General features: G+C 55.1%; 1 protein-coding gene across 2 annotated transcripts in view; it reads left to right on the forward strand.

The window, feature by feature from the left end:
• Positions 1-11,970: 11,970 nt before the first annotated feature.
• Positions 11,971-26,592, forward strand: part of ADORA1 (adenosine A1 receptor) — a 33,082-nt gene continuing 18,460 nt past the window's right edge. Inside the window, exons 1-3 of one of the 2 annotated variants that reach the window (XM_012655921.1) lie at positions 11,971-12,197; positions 12,548-12,713; positions 13,026-13,423. In XM_012655921.1, the coding sequence (XP_012511375.1) occupies positions 13,083-13,423 (341 nt within the window). In that variant the 5' untranslated portion in view covers positions 11,971-12,197; positions 12,548-12,713; positions 13,026-13,082. The remainder of the gene's footprint in view (positions 12,198-12,547; positions 12,714-13,025; positions 13,424-26,592) is intronic. The other variant, XM_012655922.1, reaches the window with a different exon arrangement.

Below are 26,592 nucleotides of genomic sequence, written 5' to 3' on the forward strand. Positions count from 1 at the left end.
CTTTCTAACTTAATATCAGAAGCATTTTCCATGCTCCTACATAGTCTCCACAATTGTCATTTTAATGGCTGCTTAATATTCCATCGAATGACTATGCCAAGTTTTGCTTAACTGTTTCCTTTCCGTTGGACAGTCGGTTTCTCCCTGCTGCAGGGGTGCTGCGATATTAATGAGCACGTTCTTTTACTTCTTTCTCTTTCTTGCTCCTTCCATTCACTTTCTTTCACTCTCTTTACTTTTTTAATCTCCTCCTACCTTCTTGGCTGCAGCTCTTTCCTAGGGCAATAATTTGCCCCTAAGTGGATACAGAAATCCTCTTAGTGGGACCCAGGCTTTTGAAAAGAAAAATTACTAAAAATTTGTAATAAAATGCTCCTAAGGGCATTTTTGCTATTTTTGTACCCTTAAAACAGTTAAATGATAAATCTTTTTCGTTCACAGAGGTAAGAACACAGGACCAGGTAAGACCAGGTTGGAGAAGGCTCAAACCTGTGACAGGGACCCTGTTTGTAATGGGAGAAAGTGAGACGCAAATGTGTATTGGTAGGGAGATGGCTAAATAAACCATGATGTGGCCATGTTCGGAATATTATGTAGCATTTCAAGAGAATGGAGAGCTATTTTGTACCAGCTTAGATAAAACTTTTAAAAGCGAATTTAGCTGAAGAATATGCAGTTTACAATTCATGTAAAAAATAACAAAATCCAAACCCACATGATGGTGTTCTATATTTTCTATAGATACATATAATTTGCATGATATAAGTGTATGTATGTATATCATGTGTATATATACACATATTACGCAAATATACAGAGAAATGTCTGGACACATACACACAAACTGGTAAGCATGGTCAGCTCTGTGTTTAGGAGAAAGGGTCTGGGCTTGGGGGACTGATCAAAGAGAACTTGACCTGAACTGCAATGGTTTCACTTTTTCATCAGGGAAAGTGTATTCACATATTACTTGTATAATCAAGAATTAATTTAAAATTTTTGCTACTGTTGTGTCCTTCTGTTTACCATTGTACACTGACCAGCCCCTGATTTAGGGGCTGGCCATGAATAAATGAAATGTAATAAGAGAACGCTATTAAATATGCAAATATCCTTTGGGGAAGAGTGGGCTTTGTGCTTTTTCCACGCTGTAATGTTGGTTACTTGGGACAGTGCTGCTGGGCCTGGGACAGGGGAGAACAACACCAGCTCTTCCAGGAGATGAGGATCCCCGAAACCTGCCTCTCAGCCCATCCTCCCCACCCGCTCCCGGCAGACTGGAGTTGGACGTTTTCAAGAGTGGTCTCCTGCACTGAGTCCTGGATGGAGGACAGCAGATGGGGCGGCATAGCCCCGACGCTCAGACCGAGGGGGACAGGTGGAGGCTCTGGGGTTAGAGTGTGAATGCTGACGATTCATGAGTGGTGGAGGCGGGTGGAGTGCCCAGCTCAGGGGCAGTGACAGCTGGGCAGCACGTGGGCGGCAGAGGGAGCAGGGTCGGGGGTGGAGGATGGGTGGGCCAGCCACGGGGGGGAGGAACTAGAGGGCAGCAGACAAGGAAGGGAAAGAGGGGGGATTCCCCCCACCCCCAGGCTGGCAGGAGTGAGGTCAGAGGTCCTAGACTGAGCTGAAAGGCTTAGGAAGCTGAGGGGTGAGTGGACATAGAGAGAAGGGTGCCCCTGTCCCGCCCCTACGCCCTTCCTCCCCCTCCCAGCTGTCCCCTACCTAGCCCTAAACCCGAGGCATTTGGGCCATTCCAGCAGCTGTGCCAGTCTTTTGGCTCGGTGGGGGCATGGGCAGAGGAGGAAGCAGCTGCCACCCCTCCCCTTGAAGATGGGGGTAGGAGCACAAGGAGGTGACCAGGTTGGAGAAGTCTCAAGCATGGGACAAGGACACTCCACATTTTTCTGTCCAGAACTCTTACCTGCCCATTGTACCCCTCACCCCGTTTGTCTTTAGTTAAGTGTTAGGGTAGGGAAGGTAACTACGAAAATAGTAATTTTTAACGTTTACCAAACACTTAGTATATGCAAGGCACAGCGCTACTGATTTTATAATATATCATTGGTTCCTCCCAACAGCCCACTAGGAAAGTATAATTTCTATTTTACAGGTGAGAAAACGGGCTTCCTGGTTGAATAATGTGCACAAAGTCACACACTGAGAAGGGACAGAAGTGAGATTTGATGCCACATTTGTTTGCCACTAGAGACCAAACTCATAACCTTTGAGGAGGATTGAATGAACAGAGTTCCCAGCTCAGCCGAGAGCCCGCATTCCCCCGGCGAGAGATTGCTTCTGGAAACGGTGGATGGGTCTAAGTCAGCCTTCCTGGCTCCCAGGGTTGAGAGCTGCCAGACGCGGCGGGGTGGAAAGTAAAGGAAGCTGCAAACTCCTTTTCTCTGGAGGTTTCTCCAGATAGGAGGGGTCTCATTTCTTCGGGCTGGTTTGGGAGATTTTGCGTGGGAACAAGAAAAGAGGCAGTGCTGCGGGAACACGGCGCTCTGGGCCGGGCGTCAGGGGACCGCAGTCTGTCCGTTCCCGCCGGGCGTCAGGGGACGGCAGGCTGTTGGGCGTTCCTAGGCGCCGCCCCCGTGGCCTTTCAGCTCTGCAGGTGGGTCCAGGTGAGTCCGGAGAGACGCGGAAGGTGGAGAGCTGAGGCCGTCTCCCTCTGCTCTGGCCCACGCAGCCAGGCGAAGCATGTCACCTGAAACCTCGCGCCCTGCTGCGCCCGTCGCTCTAACCCTGAACCCAGACACGGCTCCTCGGCGCGGCCAGGGAACCGGCCCCGAGCGGGCGCGGCGCGAGCTCGGGCGGCGGGAGTGGGGTCCGGCGCGTCCCCGCTCGTCGCCCACGCGCGGCTCCCGGCCGGCCGGCAGGGGGACCCCGAGCCCCGGCGACGGCGCTGCGCTGGGCGGCCGCCTCGGCTCCGCGGATCCTGTTGCTAGGCGATCGCGAGCCCCGCCCCCTGCGTCCCAGCCTCAGTTTCCTCTTCTGCGAAATGGGAAACTGATTACCCGTACTTCCCGGGCCATGCTGTGAGAGTTCAATGAGTGCTAAACAATAAAGCGTTGTTAGACCGGCTGCCGCTTGTACTCTCGTAGCGTGTTATTCTGAACACCCAACGTTCAGTAAACGTTTCTTGAGCTCCATGCACCAGGAGCTATTTTAAGCCCCGGATGAAGCCCGTCCAACTCCTGGGCTAGGGATGGTGACCAAAATAAACAGAAAAGCCGGTAGCTGAAGGGCTCCTTTGTGTCCTACCTGACCCGCCACATTGAGTCAGCGGCTTTTAGGTACAGGATAGACACCTCTAGCAAGCTGCCGTTTGTTCTTCTGGTCTGGAATTTAGGACTTTGGGGCGGGCCCACAGAGGGGGCAGGGAGCCCAGGCCACCGGCTAGCTGTCCGCCCTGACCTCTGGAGAAGGCACTTAATGCCTTTCACTGGCCCGGTGCTCTCTGGTGACAGGGCCTTGGGGTCAGGGAAGAGGGGAGGAGGCAGATCTGAAGGGAATTATCTAGACTAGCACTTAGAGTTCTGCCTAGGATCGGGGAATTAGGGCCAGGACAAGACTGGAGCTGAGGGAATGGGCTGAGCCGGGGTCTGCAGACAAGCCTGCGTGGCCAGTTCCCATTCCTCGGTGCAATGGGCGAATGCCCAGCGTCGCCACGCCGGGCTTGCGTCCCTGCCGGGAGGGGCTTCGGTCAGAGAAATCGCCATGGAAATGTGTGCGTGGTGGGCTCTCCCACGGGCTCGCGGGGTCCCCGGGGTACTGGATGGGGCAAGGGAGGAAAGCGGCCATTCATTCCATCCAAGTTAGCTCTCTACCCAGCCAGGTGAACCCCTGTTCTTTCCAAGAATCCTCGGTGTCAGTCTCAGCCCTCACACCCCAGCAGGGCACACGAGGCACCTAATTAGGGCTTCAGAGGGACGAGGTGATTGTTCATATTGACTACGTTGCTTTTCGTTTCCTACTGTTTCATTCCCTCGGGTGGACTGCAGACCCTGGAAGAGGCTCGTCAGAGGCGCTAGAAAGGGCGCTGGCATCGGCAGGCCTGAGCTCACACTGCACTTCCAGCACTCGGTGAATTCACACCGCCCTCGGAGCCTCAGTGTTTTACTCTGTTAAAGGGGATCGTATCAGCTTCCCAGCCAGGCAGTGATGACCGTATAGGAGCTAATGTACGAAAGGGCCAGGCACATGTTCTACCCTTCTTTCCGTCTGTATCTACCCAAGAAAAATGAAAACATGTTCGCACAAACACTTGTACATGAATGTTCCATAGCAGCATTGTCCACAGTAGCCTGAAAGTGAAAACAACCCAAATGTCCAGCAACGGGAGAATGGATAAACAAAATGTGGTATGTCCATAGGATGGAATCTTATTTCGCCATAAAAAAGAAGGAAGTACTGACACACGCTACGACTTAGGGGAACCTTAAAAACATCAGGCTAAGCGAAAGAAGCCAGTCACAAAGGACCATATATCATATAATTACATTTATAAGACATGTCCTGAACAGGTGAATCCATGGAGACAGAAAGTAGATTAGTGGTTGCCTAGGGCTGGGGGGAGGGAGGGTCGGGAAGTAACTGCTAATCAGTGCAAAGTTTTTTTGGGGGAGAGGTGATGAAAATGTTCTAAAATTAAATTATGGTGATGTTGCACAATTCTGTAAATAACTCAAAACCATTGAATTGTACACTTTAAAAGGGTGAACTTTATAATATGTAAATTATATCTCTATAAAGCTGTCTAAAATTTTAACTTGGTGTCCTGAATTTAATCTGGCAATTCTACTTCTGTCCTTTCTTCCTTCTTTTCCCAGTCTTGGGGAAAAGTTCTTCTCTCTTTTGGAACATACAGAAGGTATAGGGATATTTCTTTCTTGAGGGACAAGGGTACTGATTGATGGGTGGGGAGGAATAAAGAAGGCATTAGGGAGTCCAGATACCAGCCTGCCTAGCTTCCAGCAGATGTCACATAATCTCCCTTGCCTCAGTTTCCTATTCTGCCCAGTAAGGGGAGGGGAAGCAGAGGATCACCTACTCTCACACCCTTGCAGGTGGTGTTGTTTGAGGAGGCCAGGAAGGTGGGGTGTCTGTGCTGGCTGGGATAGGGTGGGCTGCCAGGGTAGCATGAACTCTTATGAGTCTGTCATGGGGTGGGTCTTCCAGACGGTGGCGGGTTGGCAGGTGGATTGCCTAGAGGCACCTCTTTGGCTGCAGACAGGGCCAGAGAAGCCCAGACGTCCATGGCTGGCATCCCGTGGACTGGGGTCAGGGGTGGGGACTGGGCCATACTGTGGGAGGAAGAGGAGCCGGTGCCAGGAGCAGGCTGATTCTGTAATTGTGCAAATGGCCGGCAAACTGCTGGCCCTCGTGTCAGGTGGGGGAGTGCAGGAGCTTGCAGGGGAGAGGTGGGGTTGACACCTCCCCTCAGGACCCAGAGGGAGCAGGGGAGGGGCCTGGAGATGGGGGAGAGCAAGATCCTTCCAGGTCTTGAGCGTTCAGGGCTCGGTGCCCAGCCAGCTGTCATTACCTGCCTAGGTCCTTGACAGGTGGGGTCTGCTCTCAGCCTCCCTTCCCTCTGATTCATCTCTCCGTTGCCACTGCTTCCCTCCCTCAGGTGTGAGCATGCTCAGATCTCCCTGTCTAAAACCAGCCTCTTTTTGACCCCCTCTCCTGCAGCTAACCATCCATCCATCTTTTGTTCTCTTCCCTGCCACACTCTTTCAAGACTAGTCTGCACCCACGGCCTCCACGTTCCCACCTGCTCCCGCGTTAACCCGGGAGAGGCGCTCCCACTCCCACCCCTCGCCTGAGGGTTCTCTGAGGTCGCCACTCTGTTCTTGTCACCAAATCCAGCCACTTTCCCCTCAGACCTTTCATGGCTGCCCTTCAGCCCCGAGCCACTCAGCGACCCTTCTTCTTGAATCGCCTGCCCCTCCCCTCCGCTGCTCCCCCTCCCGCTTACCGTGGGCACAGCCCAGCTTCTCCCCAACTTCTCCTCTGCACCCTCTCCCTGCGTGATCTCATCTCTCCCAGGGCCTGGACTGCCACCTCCATTGAGACCACCCAGCTCCGGCTCTGATCACTCATTGGCTGTTTCCAAGCCTGCCGGCCCTTCCATGGGCACGTCTCACCTGTCCCGTCTAGGAGTGGACTTCGTATCCTGCCCCCGTCCCCCCAGCCGGCTCCCCCTTCATCATACCCCCCTTCTGGCCATCGGCATTCCCCAGAACCCAGCTTGAAATCTGAGAGTCTCTTAGCCTCTCCAGCGGCCCCCGGCCGCTGCGCTTGGCTGGCCGATGAGCCCGGGAGTCCTCCTATGCGACGTCTCTCTCATCCGTCTCCTCTGCTCCCAAGGCTTCCTCTTAGGTTTAGCTTTTTATCGCCTCTGACCGAGACCGCTGCTGCTCTGACAGGTCCCCCTGCTCCCACCCTCCCTTCTCCCATCCACTCTGCACAGTGTCACAGATAGATGTCTTCCTAAAGCATCTTCCAGATCCTTCAGAAAATCCTCAAAAATCCTCAAAGGCTTCTTATTACCTGTAGAGTAGACTCTGATATTTGTTAGTGATTTACAACCCAAGAAGCACTTTCAAATAAGTAAAAGAGGTAATAGTATTCCTCTCTAATGGGTAAGAGAACTGAGCTCAGGGAGGCGCGGTGAGTGCTAACGGGTGAAGCTGGAACCGGACTGAGGCCCGCTGGCTTTAACTGGGTGCATCGCCCACTACAGTCCTCTCAAGCCTCCCTGGGGGCCTCCAGCAACGTGGCCCCTACCTGTCACCCTGCTGCCCAGCCGGAGGCCAGTGCCCAGCTGGGCCCTAGTCTTGCCCAGAACATGCTGAGCAGTTTCCCACGTCCTTGCTCAGGCTGTGTGTTCTTTCGTCTGCCCACAAAGTCCTCCTCCACGCCACCCGCCCTTCTCCACGGGAACAGAGCATCCTACGCCTCCTCCAAGGACCAGGCTATGTGTTGCTTCCTCCAGAAACCTTCCCAGCCCGGGCCGAGCAGTGTGCCCTTCCCCCTTGTCTATGACGGCTGGAACACACCACCTTGAGCTCTAGCTAACTCTGAGCTGGTCTCGAGCCCAGCCAAGCCTCCAGCCCCCAAGTCTGGAGCTCTTAGAGGGCTTCGTCAGAGTAGGTCTTCAATAAATACCAAATAAACAAATGAACGGATGGGGCTGCTCCATTCTCCTCCTCCAGGAAGCCCTCTCAGACCACATGGCTCAGCAATTCCAATCACCACCCAGGCCTCCCACACTCCGTCATGAGTAACACACGTCACAGCGAGGTCAGGCCTGGGACGACCCGGGTTCCAGTCTGGGCTCTGCCACGTGGCTTCTTCATCTGTGATTAGGAGCTGTTATAATCACACCTGCTTTGCTGCCTCCCAGGTGAGCAGCAAGTGGGATGCCGTTGGCGGGAATTTATTCCAAACACTAAACTGCCGTGCACCCGGGAGGGCCCTTTATTATTATGTAGACACGTGTCTGCCTGGAGCCGGTTCCCTCTAGGTGCGTGAGCAGCCTGCCTTCCTACCCCCGGAGATGCGAGGTGCGGAAGCCAGCACCCTGGCTTTATCCATTCTGAGTTTAAAGGGCTGGTGCTCGAGGGATTCCCCAAGGACTAGGCAGGACCAGGCTCAGAGCTTCGCTTTTTTCTACGACCTTTCTCGGGCACCAGGCTTTGCCCCTGATTCCTGGGTGCGTTTGGACAAGTTTCTTCTCTCTCTGGGTCTCAGTTTCCTTACCTGGAGGAGTTGGGTTGAAGCTCAGATTTTCACTCTTTTTTTTTAAAGCCACAGAACTAATAAAATCTCATGTCCAAAGAAAGTCTTACGCCCGAGCTTTATATGTGAAATAAATATATAAAATCAGGGTGGCTTTCTGAGCCCCGAGACCTGACCTTCCTTCCCAGACTCAGAAGCCTGAGGTCCGTGTGCAGATCCCTAAGGGGTCCTCAGTGTGCAGTGACCCCCAGGTTAGAGGCTGCCAGCTGTCAGTCCAGCTCCAGCACCAGGCCTTTGCCACCCCTGCTGAAGTTCGATTAGAAGGAGCACACGCAGGTGGAGGCAGGAAATAGACGTCGGAGGCGTGTCCTGGTCCTCACAGGAGGGGCCGTGTATTGGGGTCTTTCTGCCTATGTCCCTACCCGACTGTGAACTCTTTCTGGAGACTGCAGGGGAGACTCTGGCTGCCTTACGTCTCTGTGCCCAGTGCTCAGCCCACTGTCTGGTACACAAAAGGGGCTCCATAAATGCTTGCAGGATAGAATAAATAAATGAATAATGAATGAGGATGAGGCTGAGCAAGAATGGAAAGCAACAACCTTGCTTCAGGGTTCAGGAACAGCTCTGTGCTGTCTGGAGGAACGCGGGCTAAATGGCCCTGACCTCTCCCGGGCCTCCCACTCTCCTCCCAGATACACACGGGAACTCGCAGCCTGTGCTCTTCCTCCAGGGCCTGTATTTCTCCCATAGGAGCCCCGACCCGAGAGAAGGAGCCAGAAGGAGGCAGAGAGACCTAGATTGCAAATCTGAAGAGGAGGAAGGTGGCGGAAAAGGAGAGGGAGGGAGCTTTCAGGAAGTCACTGCAGAGCCAGACAGGGCAGGTAATGGGCCCCTTGGGCGAAGGGCCAGCGGCTTCCCTGCCATCCAGAAATCTTTTGGTTCCAATGGCCTGTTCTTACCCCACAGTTCTCCTCTGTGTACACCCACTGCCCAGAGTAATGCTGAAAAAATGAGACAGGGACCAAAATATCCCCCTGCCTGCAGAAAAGGGACAGAGGAACATTCTAAAACTTCATCCACTCCCCCCACCCCCACCCCAGGGGCTGAGCCAAGCTTTGCCACCCTCGGTTCTTGCCTTCCTTGCTGGGGTCCCGAGGGGTGTCCAGGGATGATGACTTCAGCTTCTCTGGGCAGCCCTTCCTGACTTGAGGAGTCTGGTGCAATTTGGAGAGCTCCAGGAAGGAGCAGACGCAGGGCTGCCCCCCGGCATGCTTCCACTTCAACCCTCACCCTTCCCCATTCACCCCTGCCCACAGGGGAGAGGCCCCAGGTGAGGGGCTAGTGCAGAAACCCAGGAAGGGGCTTTGAAAGGACAGAAGTAGTACCAAGAGGTAAAGGGGGAGTGGGAGTGAGGACCAGGCACTGGGGGTCTTTATACCTACTGTGGCATTATCTTGACCCCAGAGTCACATGCAGAATAGGAGCTTTGCACTGGGCATTGTTAAGGCGCCTAAACCTGGTACTTGTGGTACCTTTAGTGTCACTGGCTATACAGAGCAGATTTCATAACTTTTCACTCTCCTTCCCCCCACCAACCCCCACGCCTGGGGCTGCTTACTAACCTTTTTTTTTGTAGAGACAGGGTCTTCCTATGTTGCCCAGGCTGGTCTTGAACTCCTGGCCTCTCCTACTCGCCTTTTGGATAAAATATCTGTGCTAGATTCTCTATAAGTCAGCTCATTACATTCTTACAGCTATCATACGAGGTGGTAGGTATTCCTATGCCCATTTTACCGATGAGGAAACCAAGGCTCAGCTTTGGAGGCAGGGCAAAGCTTGGAGGGTCGCATGGCTGCAGTGTATGAGGGGATCCTGGTATGGGAAGGGTCATCTAGTTAGGGGCTTCTGGACACACTGTGAAAGCCAGAGAGTTTTTGGCTCAGGGTAAATTCCAGACACCCTGGCTCTACCCATTCTACCTACACCTTCCCACATTGTCCTCTCCCCACCACAGACCTCAGACCTCCCTCTCCCTCTGCTTCCCTCCACCACGAACCTCCCCTCCTCTCAGCCCTGGGATCTGCCCTGCATGGGGAGCTGGGGCTGAGAAGTTTCCAGATGGGAAGACCTAGCTCCATGTCCATCTCTCCCCCCTCGGAATGGACTTACCAGCTGTTGGAGCAGGAAGGGACGACAGACATCAGTTGACAGATGGGTAAACTGAGGCTGGGAGAGGAAAAGTGACTTGCCTGAGACCACACAGCCTGCGAGTGGCAGAGTAGGGCCTAGAAGGCAGCTTCCAGCTCTTCTGACACTCAGTCAAGTGCTCTTCTCGCCACACCAAATGCCCGCTGCGCAGGAGGGCTCAGCGCGGACCCCTCCCCGGCTCCTGCCCCTGCAGAAGAGGCCTCTGAAAAGCAGCTCTCTGGGCTGGACCTGCCTTGGCCAGTTTTGTTCTCACATAGACCTGTCTAATCCCTCAGGAGGCCTGGCCTGGGAACAGGCAGGGGTGGAAGGAGGGAGGAGAGAAGGGAAGAAGGTTTTGGCTTATTTTGCCCAGAGCTGAGGAGGAAATTACCTACAGACATTATGCAAATGCATGTAGTAACACGTGAGCAACCCATGGTAGGAACTGGGGGTGGCAGCGTGTGTGTGTGTGTGTGTGTGTGTGTGTGTGTGTGTGCGCGCGCGCGCGGCCAAAGATGCTACTGAGGGTTAGGGAGCGTGACCCTGATCACCTGCCCCGTGCCCCAAGCTGGGCTTGACTGGGTCTTTGCAGGTTGCCCTGGCAGCTGGAAGAGCGACAGTTGGGAAGCTGAGAGAAAACTGAGAGAAAGGCCCGAGCCGAAATGGCTATCAAGGGCAGGGCTGCAGGGCCCGGGACGGACGCAAAGTCCTGCATGTCTGGGTGGCACGGGGATGGGCGTGTTGACAAGACAGCAGGGAAATGTTGTGAAAGAGGAGGAAGGAGAGTTTACACTTCCCAGTTTCTCCAACTGGCTCTAGGGAAGAATTGAAATTTTGTTTGCTCCCCTTGAAGGCAGAAACGGAAGTTCTCTTTCCCCACGTTGGGCCTCCTCCTCTTCTGTGGGGGACTCACTGGCCCTTACCGCCCTCCTCCCAGCCACTCAGCTTCTGGCCCCACCCGCTCCCCACCATGATTCAGCGCAGACCCCAGCAGAAGCAGTTTGTTCACCCTCCTCTGGGCAGAGCCCCTCTCTTGAGCTCCAAAGTGGGGGCAGTGCCCCCCGGAGGCCTAACCGTGGTTAGGTGGCACTGGGGTCCCCCAGTCTGACTCTCTTTGCTCTCCCGGGGCCCTTTCCCAATATCCATGAACAAGAATTCTCAGTTTGGGATCTCTGCCAGGCACCCGTTTGTTTCGAGGGTCTGCCCCGGGGGGCCTTAGTCAATGCGGGTGGGCTACCTAACCCGAAACTGCCAGGAGGGGGCTGAGAAAGGGCTCTGGGAACAATGGAGAGTTGGGAGCCCGGGTTTCTTATTCTGTTAGGATTTGCCCTGAGAAAAGCTAGAAAAAGCTAGAAGTCCCTTCCTTCATAAGTCCCTTCCTTCCCTGAGTCTGCTTACCTATCTGTGACACAAGGGTCTTGGACTAGACACCTTAGGGCACAGGACGTGCTATGAAGAGGGGGAGGGAGGGAAGGAAGAAGAGGAGCGCGGAGCAAAGACACCGACAGAGATCCTGCGAAGCTGGTCACTTCCCCCAGCCTCAGCATCCTCATCTGCGAAATGGAAATTGCTAATAGACTAAAAGGCAGCTCTGAAAGATGGATGAGAAAGGAAGGTAATGACTCAGGCCAGAGCCTGCAAAGTGATGTTCGGAGACTATGCGGAGACTGGTTTCACGGAGAGAGCAGGGCTTCGGGGTTGGGGGAGGGCGCCAGGGCTACCATCTCACGCTGCGGGAGGTCTGAGGGTGGGCGTTCTGGACCCCTGCAGGGGAGACCCTGTGCTATGACACGTGAGGGGTCGCTGAAGGCCAGACCAGGGCTTCTGGGCATCCCGCATTTTGAAGGGAGAGAGTGGACACAGGGAGGTGGCGCCTCTGTCCAGCCCTGAGGCTGGGTGCACACACCAGCTCACATTTTTTCTAGCTTTTCTCACCCAGTATCACTTCCTTTGTTTAGAGGAGGGGATGGGGGAGGAGACGGAGGATGAGGAGGGAGGGGCCCGCGGGTGCTGCCGCCGCCCCCGCCCCCTCCCGGTGTGCGGAGCCCGATTGTCACTCTGCTCCCGCGCCGCGCCGGGGGCGACGGAGGCGCCGGTGCCCGAGTCGTGTCCCAGCCAGCTACCCTCCCCCTGGACCTAACAGGCGGACCTTGGCTTCTCCAGGCATCCCCGGAGCCAGCGGCTGCTGAACGCGTCGAGGTGTGGGGGCACTGGGACAGAACAGCTCAGGTGGCTGGGAGCTCTGCCAGCTTTGGTGACCTTGGGTAGGTCTGAGCCTCGGTTTGCCCTTAAGGCTCCCGGTGGGGGTGCAGGAGAGAGCTGAAAGAAGCGACTGTAATGCCCCCTTGGGGCCGGCCACCGGCAAGGGTCCCTGACAGAGCTGGAGCGGGACCAGGGGATGGCTAAGAGCCAGGCACCCGCGACATCTCCAGCGGGTGGGCGCCGGGCAGGTGTGCGCGCACGCTGGGGAATCGGGAGCCCGCGCCCTGGCCTGATCCTGAGCTCAGTCCCCCACACCCGCCTCTGCCGCCCCAGTCCCAGGTGTGGAACAGGGCGCTACCTCTTTAAAAGCGGCCGGGCAGAGCCTCTGCCGCACCATGTGATTGCTTGAAAGGCCGGGCTGGGCGCGCTGCGGCGGGAGCCTGGGGGACTAGGAGCTGCCGCCTGGTGCCCAGAGCCCAGCCCAGCCCGGCGGACGCGGCCGGGGCTCTGGGCGGCACCAGGTCCCGGGAAGTTTGGGCACTGGCTCTAGGACCCCCTGCCGGCCAGCGGGCGGGATGGTGAGCGCCCCGCATCCTGTTCTCAGGGCAGGGGTGGGCAGAGGTGGGCAGGGGAGACCCCTGTGTGGTGTGTGTGTGCTGGGAGCTGCCTCGCACCTGATAAAAGCCAGTGGAAGACTGCTGCTATTTTAAGTTGCTGAATGGAACCTCTGGGGATGATAAGGGGAGGGACAAAGATTAGGCAGGGAAAGGGCTGGGGACCCCTGCCAGCCTGGGCAGGCGCTGGATGTGCCAAGTGGGGCACATCTCCACAGGGCGCGGGAGTTCCAGCCTCCCACGCAGGCCTCCCCATCCCAGTCTTCCTGACCACAGGTGCCTGCGGCGTGCCCCTTGGCACCTCTCCGCTGATGTGCCCAGCCTGTGCCCGCCATGCCGCCCTCCATCTCGGCCTTCCAGGCCGCCTACATCAGCATCGAGGTGCTCATTGCCCTGGTCTCCGTGCCTGGGAACGTGCTGGTGATCTGGGCGGTGAAGGTGAACCAGGCACTGCGGGATGCCACCTTCTGCTTCATCGTGTCACTGGCGGTGGCTGATGTGGCAGTGGGTGCCCTAGTCATCCCACTTGCCATCCTCATCAACGTTGGGCCGCAGACCTACTTCCACACCTGCCTCATGGTCGCCTGCCCAGTCCTCATCCTCACCCAGAGCTCCATCCTGGCCCTGCTGGCCATTGCCGTGGACCGCTACCTCCGTGTCAAGATCCCTCTCCGGTGAGTCCACAGCAGCCGGAGATACTCACAGCACCCCAAGCGGACTGGCTTGAGGGCCATTTAGAAAGGATAAAAGTAGAGCATAAGACCCTAGTGAGCCAGGGCTTCTCTGGGCCACTGTGCCTCAGTCCTCCCTCTGCCTTCCTGTCCTCTGCTCTGCAGTGGCAGAGAAGCAGGAGGCGGCTGGGTGGCTGGAGGAACATGAACCTGGCAGTGCCCAGGACTCCAGAGCTGAAGCTGCTGCAGACAGGGCATCCCCGGCTGCCTGTCGGGCCTAGGGTCGAGGTGGGGGGTTTGGAGAGGCCACCAGGATGGGGTCACAGTGAGCTCTGGGTGGGAATGAGCTGGCCTCCTCTAGTCCCCGGGAAGAAGAAGGGTCAGAGCAGAGAGCTAGGGCCGGGGTGAGGATGTACTGAGGGTGTCACGCCAGGGCCAGGAGTGCTGCTTCTGCAACCAGCCCCATGCAGCTTCCCAAAGGCACTCTTTAGCTCTCTTGTTCTCCAGGTTTCTCTGTGCCAGCCAGCTGCAGCCTCTGGGGTTGTCCTGCTGAACCCAATGGTCTGATTACCTCTGCCCAACTCCCACTTAGGGGATCTCTGTTGCAGGCAGGAGGAGGGAAAAACGCTGGCGCCTGCTCTTAATGTTCCTGTTCTGTTGCAAACCTGTGTGTGTCTTTGCTGTTCGCAGTAGAGGTGCTTGCGCTGCTTCCAGGCAGCACTGGGGTGGATGGTCTGGTGTGCAGTCCTCCGCGTGGGCGTCCAGTCCATGCTGGGGCTCCCTGCCCAGACCTGCCAGACCATAATATCATCACCAGGCAGTGCCTGGGCCACCAAGTGCCAATGAGTGCCTGGGCATACTGCCAGGGACTGGCCCTACTGGGCCACTTTTGTGAGGCATGCTTGCCCCCTCTTTAAATTCTTGTCACCAGTGAGTCCTTTCTTACTGGGGAACTCTGGGACATCTCCCGCACCTGCCGTCCCCAGCGTAGCTTCCTTGTCTGGGATGTAGGGCCTCTGGCTTCACTTGGCCCCTTGCCTAGGACAGGCCTAGGCATCCACGTTTCTCCCTTTGTGTTACATTTGTGCATATTTAACTTTCCAAAGTCTTTTTTTTGATGCACATTTTTTCCTGTTGTTATCGTGCCCCTGTAAGGGAGGTGGAGCAGGAGCCGCAAGGGGGAAACGGGTTCGGCGGGTCTCCTGAAGCTGGTTGGGGTCAAAGCCTTCATCCAGTTTTCGGCCTTCCTTTCGAACTCCCCGATTCCCAGCACCTTGACGCTGGGCTCTCTGCCCTGTCCACCTCCCTCACAACCCGCAGGCTTCCCAGCGAAGTGGGGCCGGGAAGGGAATGCAGCCAGAAGTCCCCAAGCTCAGCCACTGAGGGGCCTGCGTGCTGCCTGTAGCCCAGGTTGTGGCTGGGCCGTGCAGATAACGCTGCTCTCAACCCAGGAGAAGGGCGGGGCCTCCGAGCCGGACCATTTCAACCAAGTGTGGCCACATTTGGAAACTCACCCAGACGTGTGGTGTAGGAAGGCTGCTCCAGTTCTGTCTGCTGACTGGGTGCCGAGGTGAGCCAAAGGCCCCATCCCGCTGTGACAGAGGTCATGGCCACAGAATGTGCCCTGCTTGCCCTGGAGGGCTGGGGCTGGGGCTGGCTGCGCTGTGGGAACTGCAGGCTTATTCCTGTAGGAGGCAGCTGCCGTTGCCTTGGAGCTGGGGTCTTGAGGAGCTGTCCTCTGAGGACCGAGGCCAGGGCCTGCACAGAGGCTCCCGCAGGCCTGGGTTCAAATCCTTGCTTTGAACTTCTAGCCGTGTGACCTGGGGAAAGTCACTGAGTTAACCTCTTTGAGCTTTAATTTCCTCATGTATGAAACGGGATATTAATAGAGGTGTCTACTTCCTATTGGAAGAACATAAGGGATTTACGCACACAAAGTGCTTAGTATTACGCCTAACGTATTATATGCAAGCTGTGAGTGGTAGGTCTCTCTTTGTGGTTTTATTATCATTGTTAACATTTTTCTCCAAGTGGGCCTGGGTGGGCCAGCCTTCCCCCCTCCCCACGCTGGTGCTGTTATATAGCAACACACACACACACACACACACACACACACACACACACACACATTTCCAAGCAGGTGTCAGAGCACTGTTAAGTTACATCTACACATGTTTCTTCTCCTCTGGTGGATTGTCGATGCCCCAAGGGCAGTGACCTAGGCAGTGACCACATCTTGTCTGTTTCTGCAAATTCTCCAGAATGCACAGCTCAGTGTCTGGCACGTTGCAGATACGCAGTAAATGCTGATTGAATTGGCCAAATTTCCAGAGCACACACAGTTGAGCCTCAGGCAGGCCTCCCAGATGTCTAACCTCTAACCTTCTTCCTGCAGACTAGACCTGTCCGCCTTCTACCTCAGGGTGCTGGCCATAGCTGCCCCCACCCGCTCAGCACGCCTCCTTCACAGCCACCAGCAGCAGTGCCTGGGAGGGGAGCCCAGGAGAGGAGCCCTTCTCCTGAGTTAGGGAAGGGCTGCCGGGCCTAGGTCCTCCAGCACGGATCCTGGCTGAGGTGTTGGGCCCCTCTGGGCCCTGTCTGTCACTGCCCGGGGCTCCCTGCAGGATGAACAGCGCCTCTGCTCCCCTCTGGGCGGCTGGAGTCAGCAGGCTGCTGGGTCTGTCCGAGGTCTCAGCCAGAGGTCCCCAGGTGCGGCTCGCTGTCCTGACACACCAGTCCAAGGTAGACGCGGCCCTGGGTACTGCGGAGGCGTGCTGACCGGGCATCGGTGAGGCATGTCTGGGGCATCTGGATGCAGGAGTCAGCTGGCCCCTCACTGAGCGAGGCACAGTTTGATCAGTCAAGCACAAATTTTATGTCTTTCCACTTGGCAGAAAGCCAAGAGAGAAAAGAGAGTCACATCATACAGTGTGATCCAGTTACAAATTTTTTTTAAAAAGCCCAAATTGTTGATTCATCAATAACCTGTGGTCATTTACATGTAGTTTGCATGTTTTTGCATGACACCTCCACGTGCTTGGTAATTGATACCCTATTCCCCTCAGCTCCTAGTTCTAGGGAATCTCCACCACCCCCTCACCCAAGGCTTTCTTGGTGGCACTCCGTGGTAATTTGGTGCCTATTCCGGGGGCTAGTTGCAGGAAGGAGGGCTAACGGGGGGCTCCCTGACCAAAGCCCTCCGTGGGAAGGAGACCCTAGCAAGGGGGCTGTCTATGGCCAGATGGGTTGGAATGGAGGAAGGGGCAGTGGGTGTTTGCGCGTCAGATGGACCTGAGTTTGAACCTTGCTCTGTTACTAAATAGCTCTGCAACCTTAGACAATTTTTTCAACCTCTCTGAGCCTTTGCTCCCTGCCGTCTGTTAAATGAAGGGGTTGGATTTGAGGTCTCTGAGGTTCCTGTTGGCTCTAACTCTCTGTGGTTCTTCCTTATCCTGACTCTTGCCAGGGCTGTGTCGGGATCCTGGGCAGCTCTTACTGCGTTGTGTTTTTTAGCTCCTGGCGAGTGTGTGCCATGTACAATGCTGCGCTTTATGCAAACACACACACACACATCTTATTTCATGTTCGTAGGCTGTCACTAGTAGAGATTATTGTTCTCCCCATTTGGTAGACAGTTCTTTAGATAAACTTTGGTCTGAGGCTTAGGGAGGTTCAGTAACTTGCCCAAGCAGCTTGTCCGGAGCAAAGGCAGGATTTGAATCCAGGCCTAACAGATGCCTTTAACCAGTAAGCCCATGCGCATCTTGCGTCAGCCCAAGACGCTGCAGGATTTATGGAGGCGTTTCCTCAAAGCTGTCAGTGGGGTGATTTTTCTCCTCTGATCCTTACCAGTGGCCTCTGCACTCTGCTCAGGCCACACATGCCATCTCGCCCTCCCTCCCCGCCTTCACTCCAATGGGCAGCTGAGCCCCTGGCAGCCCTGCCTCTGTCCACAGCTGGAAGGTTGCCCAGCTGGGCTGCTGACCCAGGGCAGCACAGCAGGGAGGGCGAGGGGGCTGGGCCGCCTGGCACACTAGGCTAGAACTTGGGCAGCAAGGAAGATCCGGTGGACTAGGGCATGTTAGCTTTGGGCCCTCCATTTTGCCCTCCCACGCTGGCTAGCCTGGGCCCTTCGTGACAACTAAAGTGCTTCGTGTGCTGTCACGCCCCAGCGGATGACCATCTGTGGCCTCTGGATCCCAGAACAGTTGCTCTCAGGCCGTGCTATCTGCTTTTGGACAGGTAGGCCATCTCCAGACCCTCTGTCTAAGGATGGATGAGTCACAGGCCTGGAGTGTCTGAGAGGGAATGAGAGGGAAGAGGAGTGGAAGGAAGCCCCGAAGCCCAGCCTGTCACACTTGCGGACTGACGAGGAAACCGAGGCGCAGGGAGTCGAGCATGCTGGGGTTCTTCCCTCCGCCCAGTCTTGCTCCCCTGCCTCTGATGTGAACGGCTAGAGCAGGAGAGCTCTTAGCAATCGCCTGCTCCTCAAGGAACAGAAAGGAAACACGCAGCCTCAGCAAGTTAAGTCAGCAAGTCCGTGGCAGGCTCGGGGGGAATGCGAGGCAGTGAAATCGCTTTGTGATTGAAAAGCTAATTTCTCTGAGTGGGGGTGGCCTTCAGGTGGGTCGTGCCAAGGACTCTGCTGCTCCTGGGGAACAGGGACTTTAGTCGAAGAGGCATCTGGACTCGTTTCGAGTGCGAAAGCTTCCCCCAGCTGGCGTCGTGATGGCCTCCCGGAAGTCTCTGAGTGCTTGAGGAGCATCCTGCTGGGGTGTCAGATTGGGAGCAGGGGAACGCCAGGTACCTCTGGAGAACGCTGCTGCCCAGGGGTCCCGGGGTGCAGTCGTAGGGGCTGCACCCGGACATTCGATATTTATTTCCGTGCATAAACGCAATCCATGTTGATTGTGATAAACACAAGAAAGAATAAAGATGATAGAATCACCAGTAATTCTACCACCTACAGAGAACTACAGCTAACATTTTGGTGTTCCAGAAAATCTTTCCACTCATACACACACATATATAGATATATTATTTTTACATATTGAGAACATCTATATATAATGGTTTTATATCCCGTTTTATTCACTTAATGTTCAGTTGTGAGCATTTCCCTGCGTCAACTAAAATTGTTTTGTAAGGGTTTTTATGATGGTATAATGTCGTGTTGTATCATGACTCATCTTTTAGGTCTCAGCTGAAACAGCCCCTCCTTAGGGAGGCCTTCCCGGAGCCCCTCCCCTCCCGGAGCAGGTTATTTTCCTCTGTTAGGGACTCGGGTTGGATCTACTTCTCTTTCCACGTCCGTCACCCATGGCCTGGGCGGTTTCCTAGGCGATGTCCCTCTTACTGGGCTTGGTGATTGAAGCGCCCAAAAGGCAGGACCACGTCTGCTCACGTAACCATGCAGCGCCCATGCCTGGGGCAGAGTAGACGTGCTGTAAACATTTTTCAATAGATGAATATTTAGATATCATTTAATTATTCATTCTTACATTGTTGGCTATTTCGCTTGTTACTGATTTTTTATTATTACAAAAAACACTTTAATGATTCACATCGTAGGGTCAGAGCCAAGTTTAGAACCCTGGGTTGTGCTCCTGGTAAACAGCACAGTCCCTATCTGTAAGGATTTTCTTATGAGGCTAAACATTTCCCAACTCCCTTTACTCGAACTCTCCCCTTTCCCTGCCCAATTTCACCCACACTGCAAATCTCCAGAGGGTGTTTGGCCCATCTGCCCTTCTGGGCTAGGTAGCGCGGAGCTATGTGGCCCCGGGTCTAGTTCTTATTGCCTGGTCTCCCTTCCCCGAGGCCCAGGCATCCTGTTTCTCTGCCTCTTGGTGAGGAGAGCAGTCTCCAGGGTAGAGGGCTTGGAGGGTGATACTTCTTGGTTGGCCTCATTCGGCAGGTGGGCTCAGATGCACAGAGCAGAGAGGGAGGAGGTTGAGAGACACACGGCTCCTTGGGCTGTGTAACTCACTCCTTGAACCTCAGCTTCTCGATCAAGCCCCGAGGAGGCTACCAGCTGCTATGGTACAAAGAAAAGGCTGGTCAGTGGTGGTGGGATGGGAAGAGGAAGGAGAGGCGGGCGGGTGGGCCTTGGCATCCACGTCCCCTCGGAAATACTGGCTTGAAGGTAGGCAGGGACATGGGGGCAGCTGGCAAGGGGCTTCCCTGACCCCAAATGAGGGGGTATGGGAGCATCTTTTTCTGTTTTGCTTCTTACCCTGGCAGTTTATTCCCCAGCAGGATTACAGAGAGTGTGGAGTTGGGGGTGACATTCATTTATCTAGTTCATAAACACGCGTTGAGCACCTGCTATGTGCCGGGCACTTTGCCAGGCCTGGGGGTACAGAGATGGCAGGCCGCTTTCGTCTCTGCTCTGTCTCGGGGCTCTTAGTCGTTCTGGAGATTATGAATTCCTACAGACCAAGGTGGCCAAGGAGAAACTCGCACCCTGCCTGTGGCGAGAGTGGGCACAGCAGGAGACTGGCGCCTGACTCCTGGCAGTGCTGGGCTGGGCAGCTGCACCCTATGCCACGCTCACTCTGCAGCCTAGGTCGTGTGGGGGGCCCTTCAGCACTGTCTTCCTGCCACTGCTCCTAGAACTCTGTTCTTTGGGAGAGGAGGGCGGCTGGTCACCCTGGCTTGTCCCCACGCAGGGCCCTGATAGGGATAGATCTACTCATTTGTTCACTCATTCAGCACATACTGATCGAGGGCCTCATGCGAGCCAGGCTCTGTAGGAGATACTTGGAATATAGTCATTAACAAAACAGAGATCCTCGAGGAGCCTGGATTCTAATCAATTGGAGGAAAGATGCTAACTAATGAGCGCAATACCTAAATTGTGTAGCGTGTTAGAAGGTACGATGTGCTATTGAAGAGAGAAGGAAAGAGCAGGGTAAGTGGGGTTGGACCCCCAGGATGGGGCTGCGGAGAAAGGGTTGCAACTTTAAATGGGGTGGTCCCTGAGGCTTCGCTGAGAAAAACCACCTGAGCAAAACCCTGGCGGTGAGGGAACATGCCACGCGGATAGGGGGAGGGCATGCCATGCGGGGGAAAGAGCTAGAACAGAGGCCCTAGGATAGGAATTTACTTGAAGTGTTTGGGGACTAGCAAGGAGGCCTGCGGAGCTGAGAGGGAGCCATAAAGGGGGAGAGTGGTCACAGATAATGGGCTGCTGGGAGGACACCAGTTTTTACTCCGAGGGAAATGGGGAGCCACTGCGGGGTTTAGAGCGGAGGTGATCTGACTTAGGCTTTAGTGGATCATGCTGGCTGCTGTGCTGAGGATATGCTTTAGGGGCAGGAGGGCAAGCAGGGGACGGGTTAGGAGCTACTGAGTGACTCAGGTTGGAGAAGAAGGAGGGGGCTTGAATCTGAGTGACAGCAGAGGAGGTGATGAGGAGTGGTTCATTCTGGATGTGAATTTTTAAATTTTAACTTTTTACTTCATTTTTATTGAGGTAAAAGTTTTGTACAATAAAGTGCATAAATCTGAAGAGTATGGCTCAATACATTTTTGCACGTGTATGTACCACCACCCAAATCAATATTTAGGACATTCTCAGCATCCCACAAGGTTCCTGTGTGCCCCTCTGGTCAATGTCCTACGACCGGTACCTGCTATTTTGACCTTCATCCCTACAGATTGGTTTGGCTTGTTCTTGGACTTTTATAAATGGAATTGAGCTCTTTGTACCTTTGTGTCTGGCTTCTGAAGCCCAAAGTTGTGGCTGAGTTTCATCCCTGTTCACTGAGTAGGTTTTCCCCTCTCATTGTTGCTGTAGTGCCATTGTATGAATGTACCATGCTCTGTTTAAATTCATGATATATTTTGGAGAAGGAGCCAAAGAATTTGCTTATGGGTTGGATGTGGGGATTTTCCTATAGGTTAGATGTGAGAAAGAGGAGTCAATTATGACCAAACTTTTAGTCCTGAGTGGTTGGGAGGATGGCGCTGGCACATCCGAGGCGTGAAGGGCTGCGGGTGGCGCAGGCTGCAGAAGCCGCAGAAGGAGATTTAGACACGCCGACTTGGGCATGTCTGACAGATACCTCCACGGGATGTGGAGCAGGCGGCTGGGTGTGCGAGGATGGAGTTCAGGAGAGAGCCTGGGCTGGGGAGGGAAACGTGAGAGCCATGGTAGGTAGATGGGTTGAAATCCATGGGCTGGATGAGGTCCCCAAGGGTGACAGTATGGATAAAGAAGAAAGGAGGACCAAGGACCGAGCACGGAGAAGCGGGGAGAAGAGGCAGCACCAGCAGAGGAGACCGAAGGAGAACCTCAGATGTGGGAAGAAAACCCAGGGCCCAGAGTGTGGTGTCCTGGAAGCCAAGGGCAGAAAATCTATCATGGAGGGGCAAGAGATGGGCTGTTTCAAATGCTGCCCACGGATGACTTGAGATGAGGACTGAGAATTACGACTGGGTTTAGCGAGGCCACTGGCGACCTTGGCAAGGGCAATGTGGATGGAGTGGGAGGCAGAAAGTTTGACTGGGGAAGGCTCAAGAGAGAAGACGAGTGAGACTGAAGGCAGCTGGCGTAGGGTGCTCTTGAGGAATTTTGCTGCAGAGAGAGCAGAGTAATGGGGTAGTAGCTGTCAGAGCAGGGGGGACAAGGCATTTTGCTTCGCGTTGGTTTCTAAGCCAGGAGGGGTTAGTATGGTTGTGTGCTGACTGAAATGATCCCATAGAGAGCAAACCGCTCGCGACGGAACAGAGGAGAGAATTTCTGGAGTGATCTTCTTGTTCAGGCAAGCGGGGCCCAAGGGGAGGGTTGGCTGAGACAGGATCCTGGAGGTGCTTCCACGGTAACAGGCAGAGTCTGTGGGGGCAGAGGCTGGTAGGTGACATTCTCTTCTGATTGTTTCAGTTTCCGTAGTGGAGTGGGAAGCAAGGTCAGCGGCTGAGCGTGAGGATGCAGTGGGTGGTGCTGGGAGAGTAGCAAGTGCGAAAGCATTTTCTAGCAGTGGGAGGGTGGCCAGACTCAGGAAGTCTAGTGTCACTGACGGCAGCGTGAAGGGCCCACCTGAAGTTCACGGTGATGAATTTGAAGTGAGACCTGGCAGCGTGGCTGTGTGTTTATCCCCAGCCACGTTCAGCTACACGGGCGCAGGCATGGAGAGGCAGAGAGTTCCCTCCTTCATTAATTCAGAAGTGCCAGATTCCTGATAAGGTGAAGTATCTTATCTTATCACGGTCAAGGAGTCGGCCCTGGTCCTGCCCTCGTGGGACTGAGACTAGCAGGGAGAGAGAGCTGGAGGACACGTGCACAAGCCGGTAGCCACAACTGTAATTGGAGAAGAATTCTAGGAAGGGCGCCATCCTGGGATGCTCTGCGGCAGGCCCTAGTTGGCTTCTCCAAAACCCCACGTTGATGTCCAGAGAGACCCACAAGGGCCTGAGACTTAGGTAAGGCCGTGGAAGCTTGCAGTTCACGGCTGAGAGTTTGCATTTTATTCTCAGTGCACTATCAAGCTCTGATTGGTTTAAGCAGGGAATGACATAATTCAAATTACATTTTAAAAAGGTCAAAAGTCCTTAACAAAATATAATATTAGCAAATCAAATCCAGGGATATAAAAAGGATGATATATCACCACCAAGAAGGATTTATTCCATGTATGCAAGGGTGGTTTAACATTTGTAAAGAATCAATCATCGTACTCTGCCACATTAGCGTAAGGAGGCCACTCTGCCTGCTACCTGGAGGATGCATTAGACCAGGGAGGACGGGGAGCCGGTCAGGATGGGGCAGGTGAGGGGCATGGACGGAACTGGGAAGATCCCTGGCATGTCAGAGCTAGAACCGGCTGGAAGTGGGTTGGACACACAGTGTGGGAGAAGGAATCGGATGTGACTCTCCAGGGCCACTGGGAGGATGGTGGTGCTGTTTCTGGAGATCGGGAAGGGTGGGGGAGGAAGAAGAAATTGGGGTGTGGTTTGGATCCTTTTGGGTACTCGGGTGGAGGTGCTATGGGCCCCTTCTTGCCTCACACAGCCTAGGGAAGGGGCCCCCAGGCATCCAGGGATCCAAACGTTCCCGGCGCCTCCAGCTGCACCCTCTGCTCTTTCCCACCTTCCTTCTCAGGAGGCTATTGGCTTTCTAGGCTAAGACCACAGCCGTAAGAACATGTGGCTCCGGGCTCTCCGAAATCTTCCAGAAGGGGACAGCAGAGTTGGGGTTCTTCTCTTTGGCCAAGCTCCGTTCAGAATGGGACACAGTGGCTTCTGGGACAGCTAAGTCCCCCGACTGCTACCCCAGGTCTCTGCCCATCCTCAGTAACCCTGGGAGGGTCTTGTCCCTGGATACTTCGTGCCCTCCAGGGCCCCTTTTCTCACCACCATTGCATCGTGGGCGTGTTGACCCCTGCCCAGCATCTGTCCTCGTCGACCCCCCGACAATCAGGGTCCTCTCACAGCTGCTGTAGGGCACAGGGTGGCCAGTCTCGGCCGATGCAGAGAGGATGGTCAGCGTGTATGCAGGCCATCACAGTGCCAGCCACCAGCCCAGCCCTGATGGCAGAGCAGGCAGGATGGGGGCACCCTGAGGCCAGCATGGGGGCCAGTCACCCCGGCCTACTCATGGCAGTGTCGTTGGCTCTTCCACGCAGAAACCGTCTCCTTTTGCCGCATGCGGCAGGGAACGCTGTGCGCCGCGGCTGGCAGGGTTGGCGTGGGCGCTGGGAGCCAGACCTCCCGCTCTCACGTGCAGCCTGCTCTCAGAGGCTGCGCGCGGGCTTCCAGTTCTCGGCTCCCCACCCCTGGGAAGCACAGGCAAGAGCTGGTGCTCAGTCCTTGTTCTTCTATACCAACAGAATCGAGGGCTGCGACGCACACCCGCCCTGCTGGAATGGTAACTCATCGGGGGTTCTCTCCCGGGCAGGAGAGGGGCAGGTCTGTTTGAGAAAAGCTCCTCCAATCCTGAAGTTTTACGGATCCTCCTCTCTCAAGGGCATCTCCCTCCCACCCTTTACAGAGACACACTAGTGAGACGAAGGGTGAGAGCAGTCTCCCTAGGCAGGCAGGCTTGCATAAAAATCCCAGCTCATGCCTTAGAGCTGTGTTGTCTTGGATAAATTGCTTAACCTTTCTGAGCTTCCATTTTCTCTTCTGTAAATCAGGCTTTTTAGTGCCTCCTTCCTAGGATTGTCGTGAGGCTCAGAGATAATGTATGTTAAGGGGCTGGCACATAGCAGGCACTCTGTAAATGGGGGCTGTTACTATTGTTATATAATCCAAAGCTTGTTTTCCTTTTACTACTTGATGTCACGTGTCCGCTGCGATCCCCGCGGGTTCAGGTCAGTGTCGAGGGAGTCGCGCTACGAGGGCAGGGCGTGGTTCTACCGGACGGTCTGGCTCATTGTAGCCAGCACCTACGTGTGTCTGGTTGGCACTTAGTAGGTGGCTTAATCAGTGCGTGTGGAGTGAAGGAATGCGGAATGCTCAAGTGGAGGAAGGAAACCTTAGTGGGGAAGGTCGAGCACCAGGTTGGGAGGAAGCCATTCGGATATTCCGGGTTCACCTACGGAGGGCAAAGGCAGGTAATGGAGAACGGAGAATGTTTACTTAATTTAACATTCCCGAGAGTCCAGAGGGTGGGGGCACAGAGAGGTGAAGGGGCTCACCCAAGCTTGCCCAGCAAGCAAAGAGGTGAGTATCCGGGTCTCCTGACTCTCAGCTCAGCTCCCTGCCGTCCCCACGCAGCCTGTTTGTGTGCGGGGAAGGGCGCCGACGACGCCTCTGCTTCCAGGCAGAGCAGAGCTCATCCTGAGCCCCGTCCTCCGCGGGCCTCGTCCCCTGCTGCTCCTGGTGGGGCGCTGGCATCCGAGGGAGCTGAAGCAAGGGCTCCCCTGGGGGCTGGCTGCTCCGTAAATTGTCTCTGGGGAGGAAACCGTTCGGCGTGTTTGGGGACTCAGCAGACTGTGCCGAGCAGACACACCTGCCGCAATGCCCTGTCCTCGGTAAACACGACACCCCCCGTCCCCACGTTACGGTCTCCCGGGGCCGAAACTGGGAGAGCTGAGAGAGCTGCCTCGATGACAGTCAAACCACATTCAGAGCGGCTGCGTCAGGCCCCAGGGCTGACAACAGCCTAGAGTGAGGGGTGTTGTCTTAGTCCGTCTTCTGTTGCTGTGACGGAATACCACAGACTGGGTGATTTATAAAGAAAAGAAGTTTACTTAGCTCACGGCTCCGGAGGCTGGGAAGTCCAAGAGCATGGCACTGGCACGTGGCGGGGGCCTTCCTGCTGCGCCACGACATGGTGGAGGGCGTCGCACAGCCAGCGGGCAAGAGCGAGGCAGCTCAGGTCGCTCTTCCTCTTCTTATAAAGCCACCAGTGCCATCGTGGGGACCCCACCTCGATGACCTTATCTAATCCTAACTACCTCCCCAAAGGCCCGACCTCCAAAGACCATCGACGTATGCATTTGGGGATTAAGTTTCCAACACATGACATTTAGGGGACACAGTCGAACCACAGCAGGTGTGAAGGCATGAAGTCCCCAACCCCAATCATGCCAGGAGGCCACAGTGGCTTCCAGTTCTTTGTGGGTTGTGCGTATTCACACATGCACGCGTGTATGTGTGTGTGTGTGTGTGTGTGTGTGTGTGTGTGTGTGTGGAAGGGGTTATAGCTTTCTATTTTTAAGTCAAAAAATAACGTTCTGGGCTTCCAGACCTTTCATTCAACTCTACTTGCTCACTTCTGTGCCCTCCCCCATCTCAGCCCCTCGTTCTCCACGGTCCAGACAAAGGTTCCAGCCGTGCTAATCTGTTTCCTGTTTGTGGCCTTTCCAGCCTTCACGCCGCCGCCCACTCATTCATCTTTCTTGACGTAGAACATCGTTTGCATGTTCAGGTCAACACGTGTTTTGTGACAGCACAAGCCTGACTACGAGGCACAGACCCGCCATGGCGTGGGGAGGCTGACGGGTTTCCAGCTGCCGCCGTGGAGGGGGCTGGCAGGCCTGGCCCACACTCAGGCTCAGCCCCATCCCTCCTTCCACCTACTCAAGTCTCGCTGTCCTTGCCTCCCGCCAATCACTTCTTAACCTGTCTAGGCCTCGGGGTTGTGGAGAAGGATAAAAGAAAGGGACTTGACATTGAGACCACCTCCTACACAAATAGACACACACACACACACACACACACAC

Source organism: Propithecus coquereli, unplaced genomic scaffold (genome assembly GCF_000956105.1).
Source record: "Propithecus coquereli isolate 6110/MARCELLA unplaced genomic scaffold, Pcoq_1.0 Scaffold491, whole genome shotgun sequence".
NCBI lineage: Eukaryota > Metazoa > Chordata > Mammalia > Primates > Indriidae > Propithecus > Propithecus coquereli.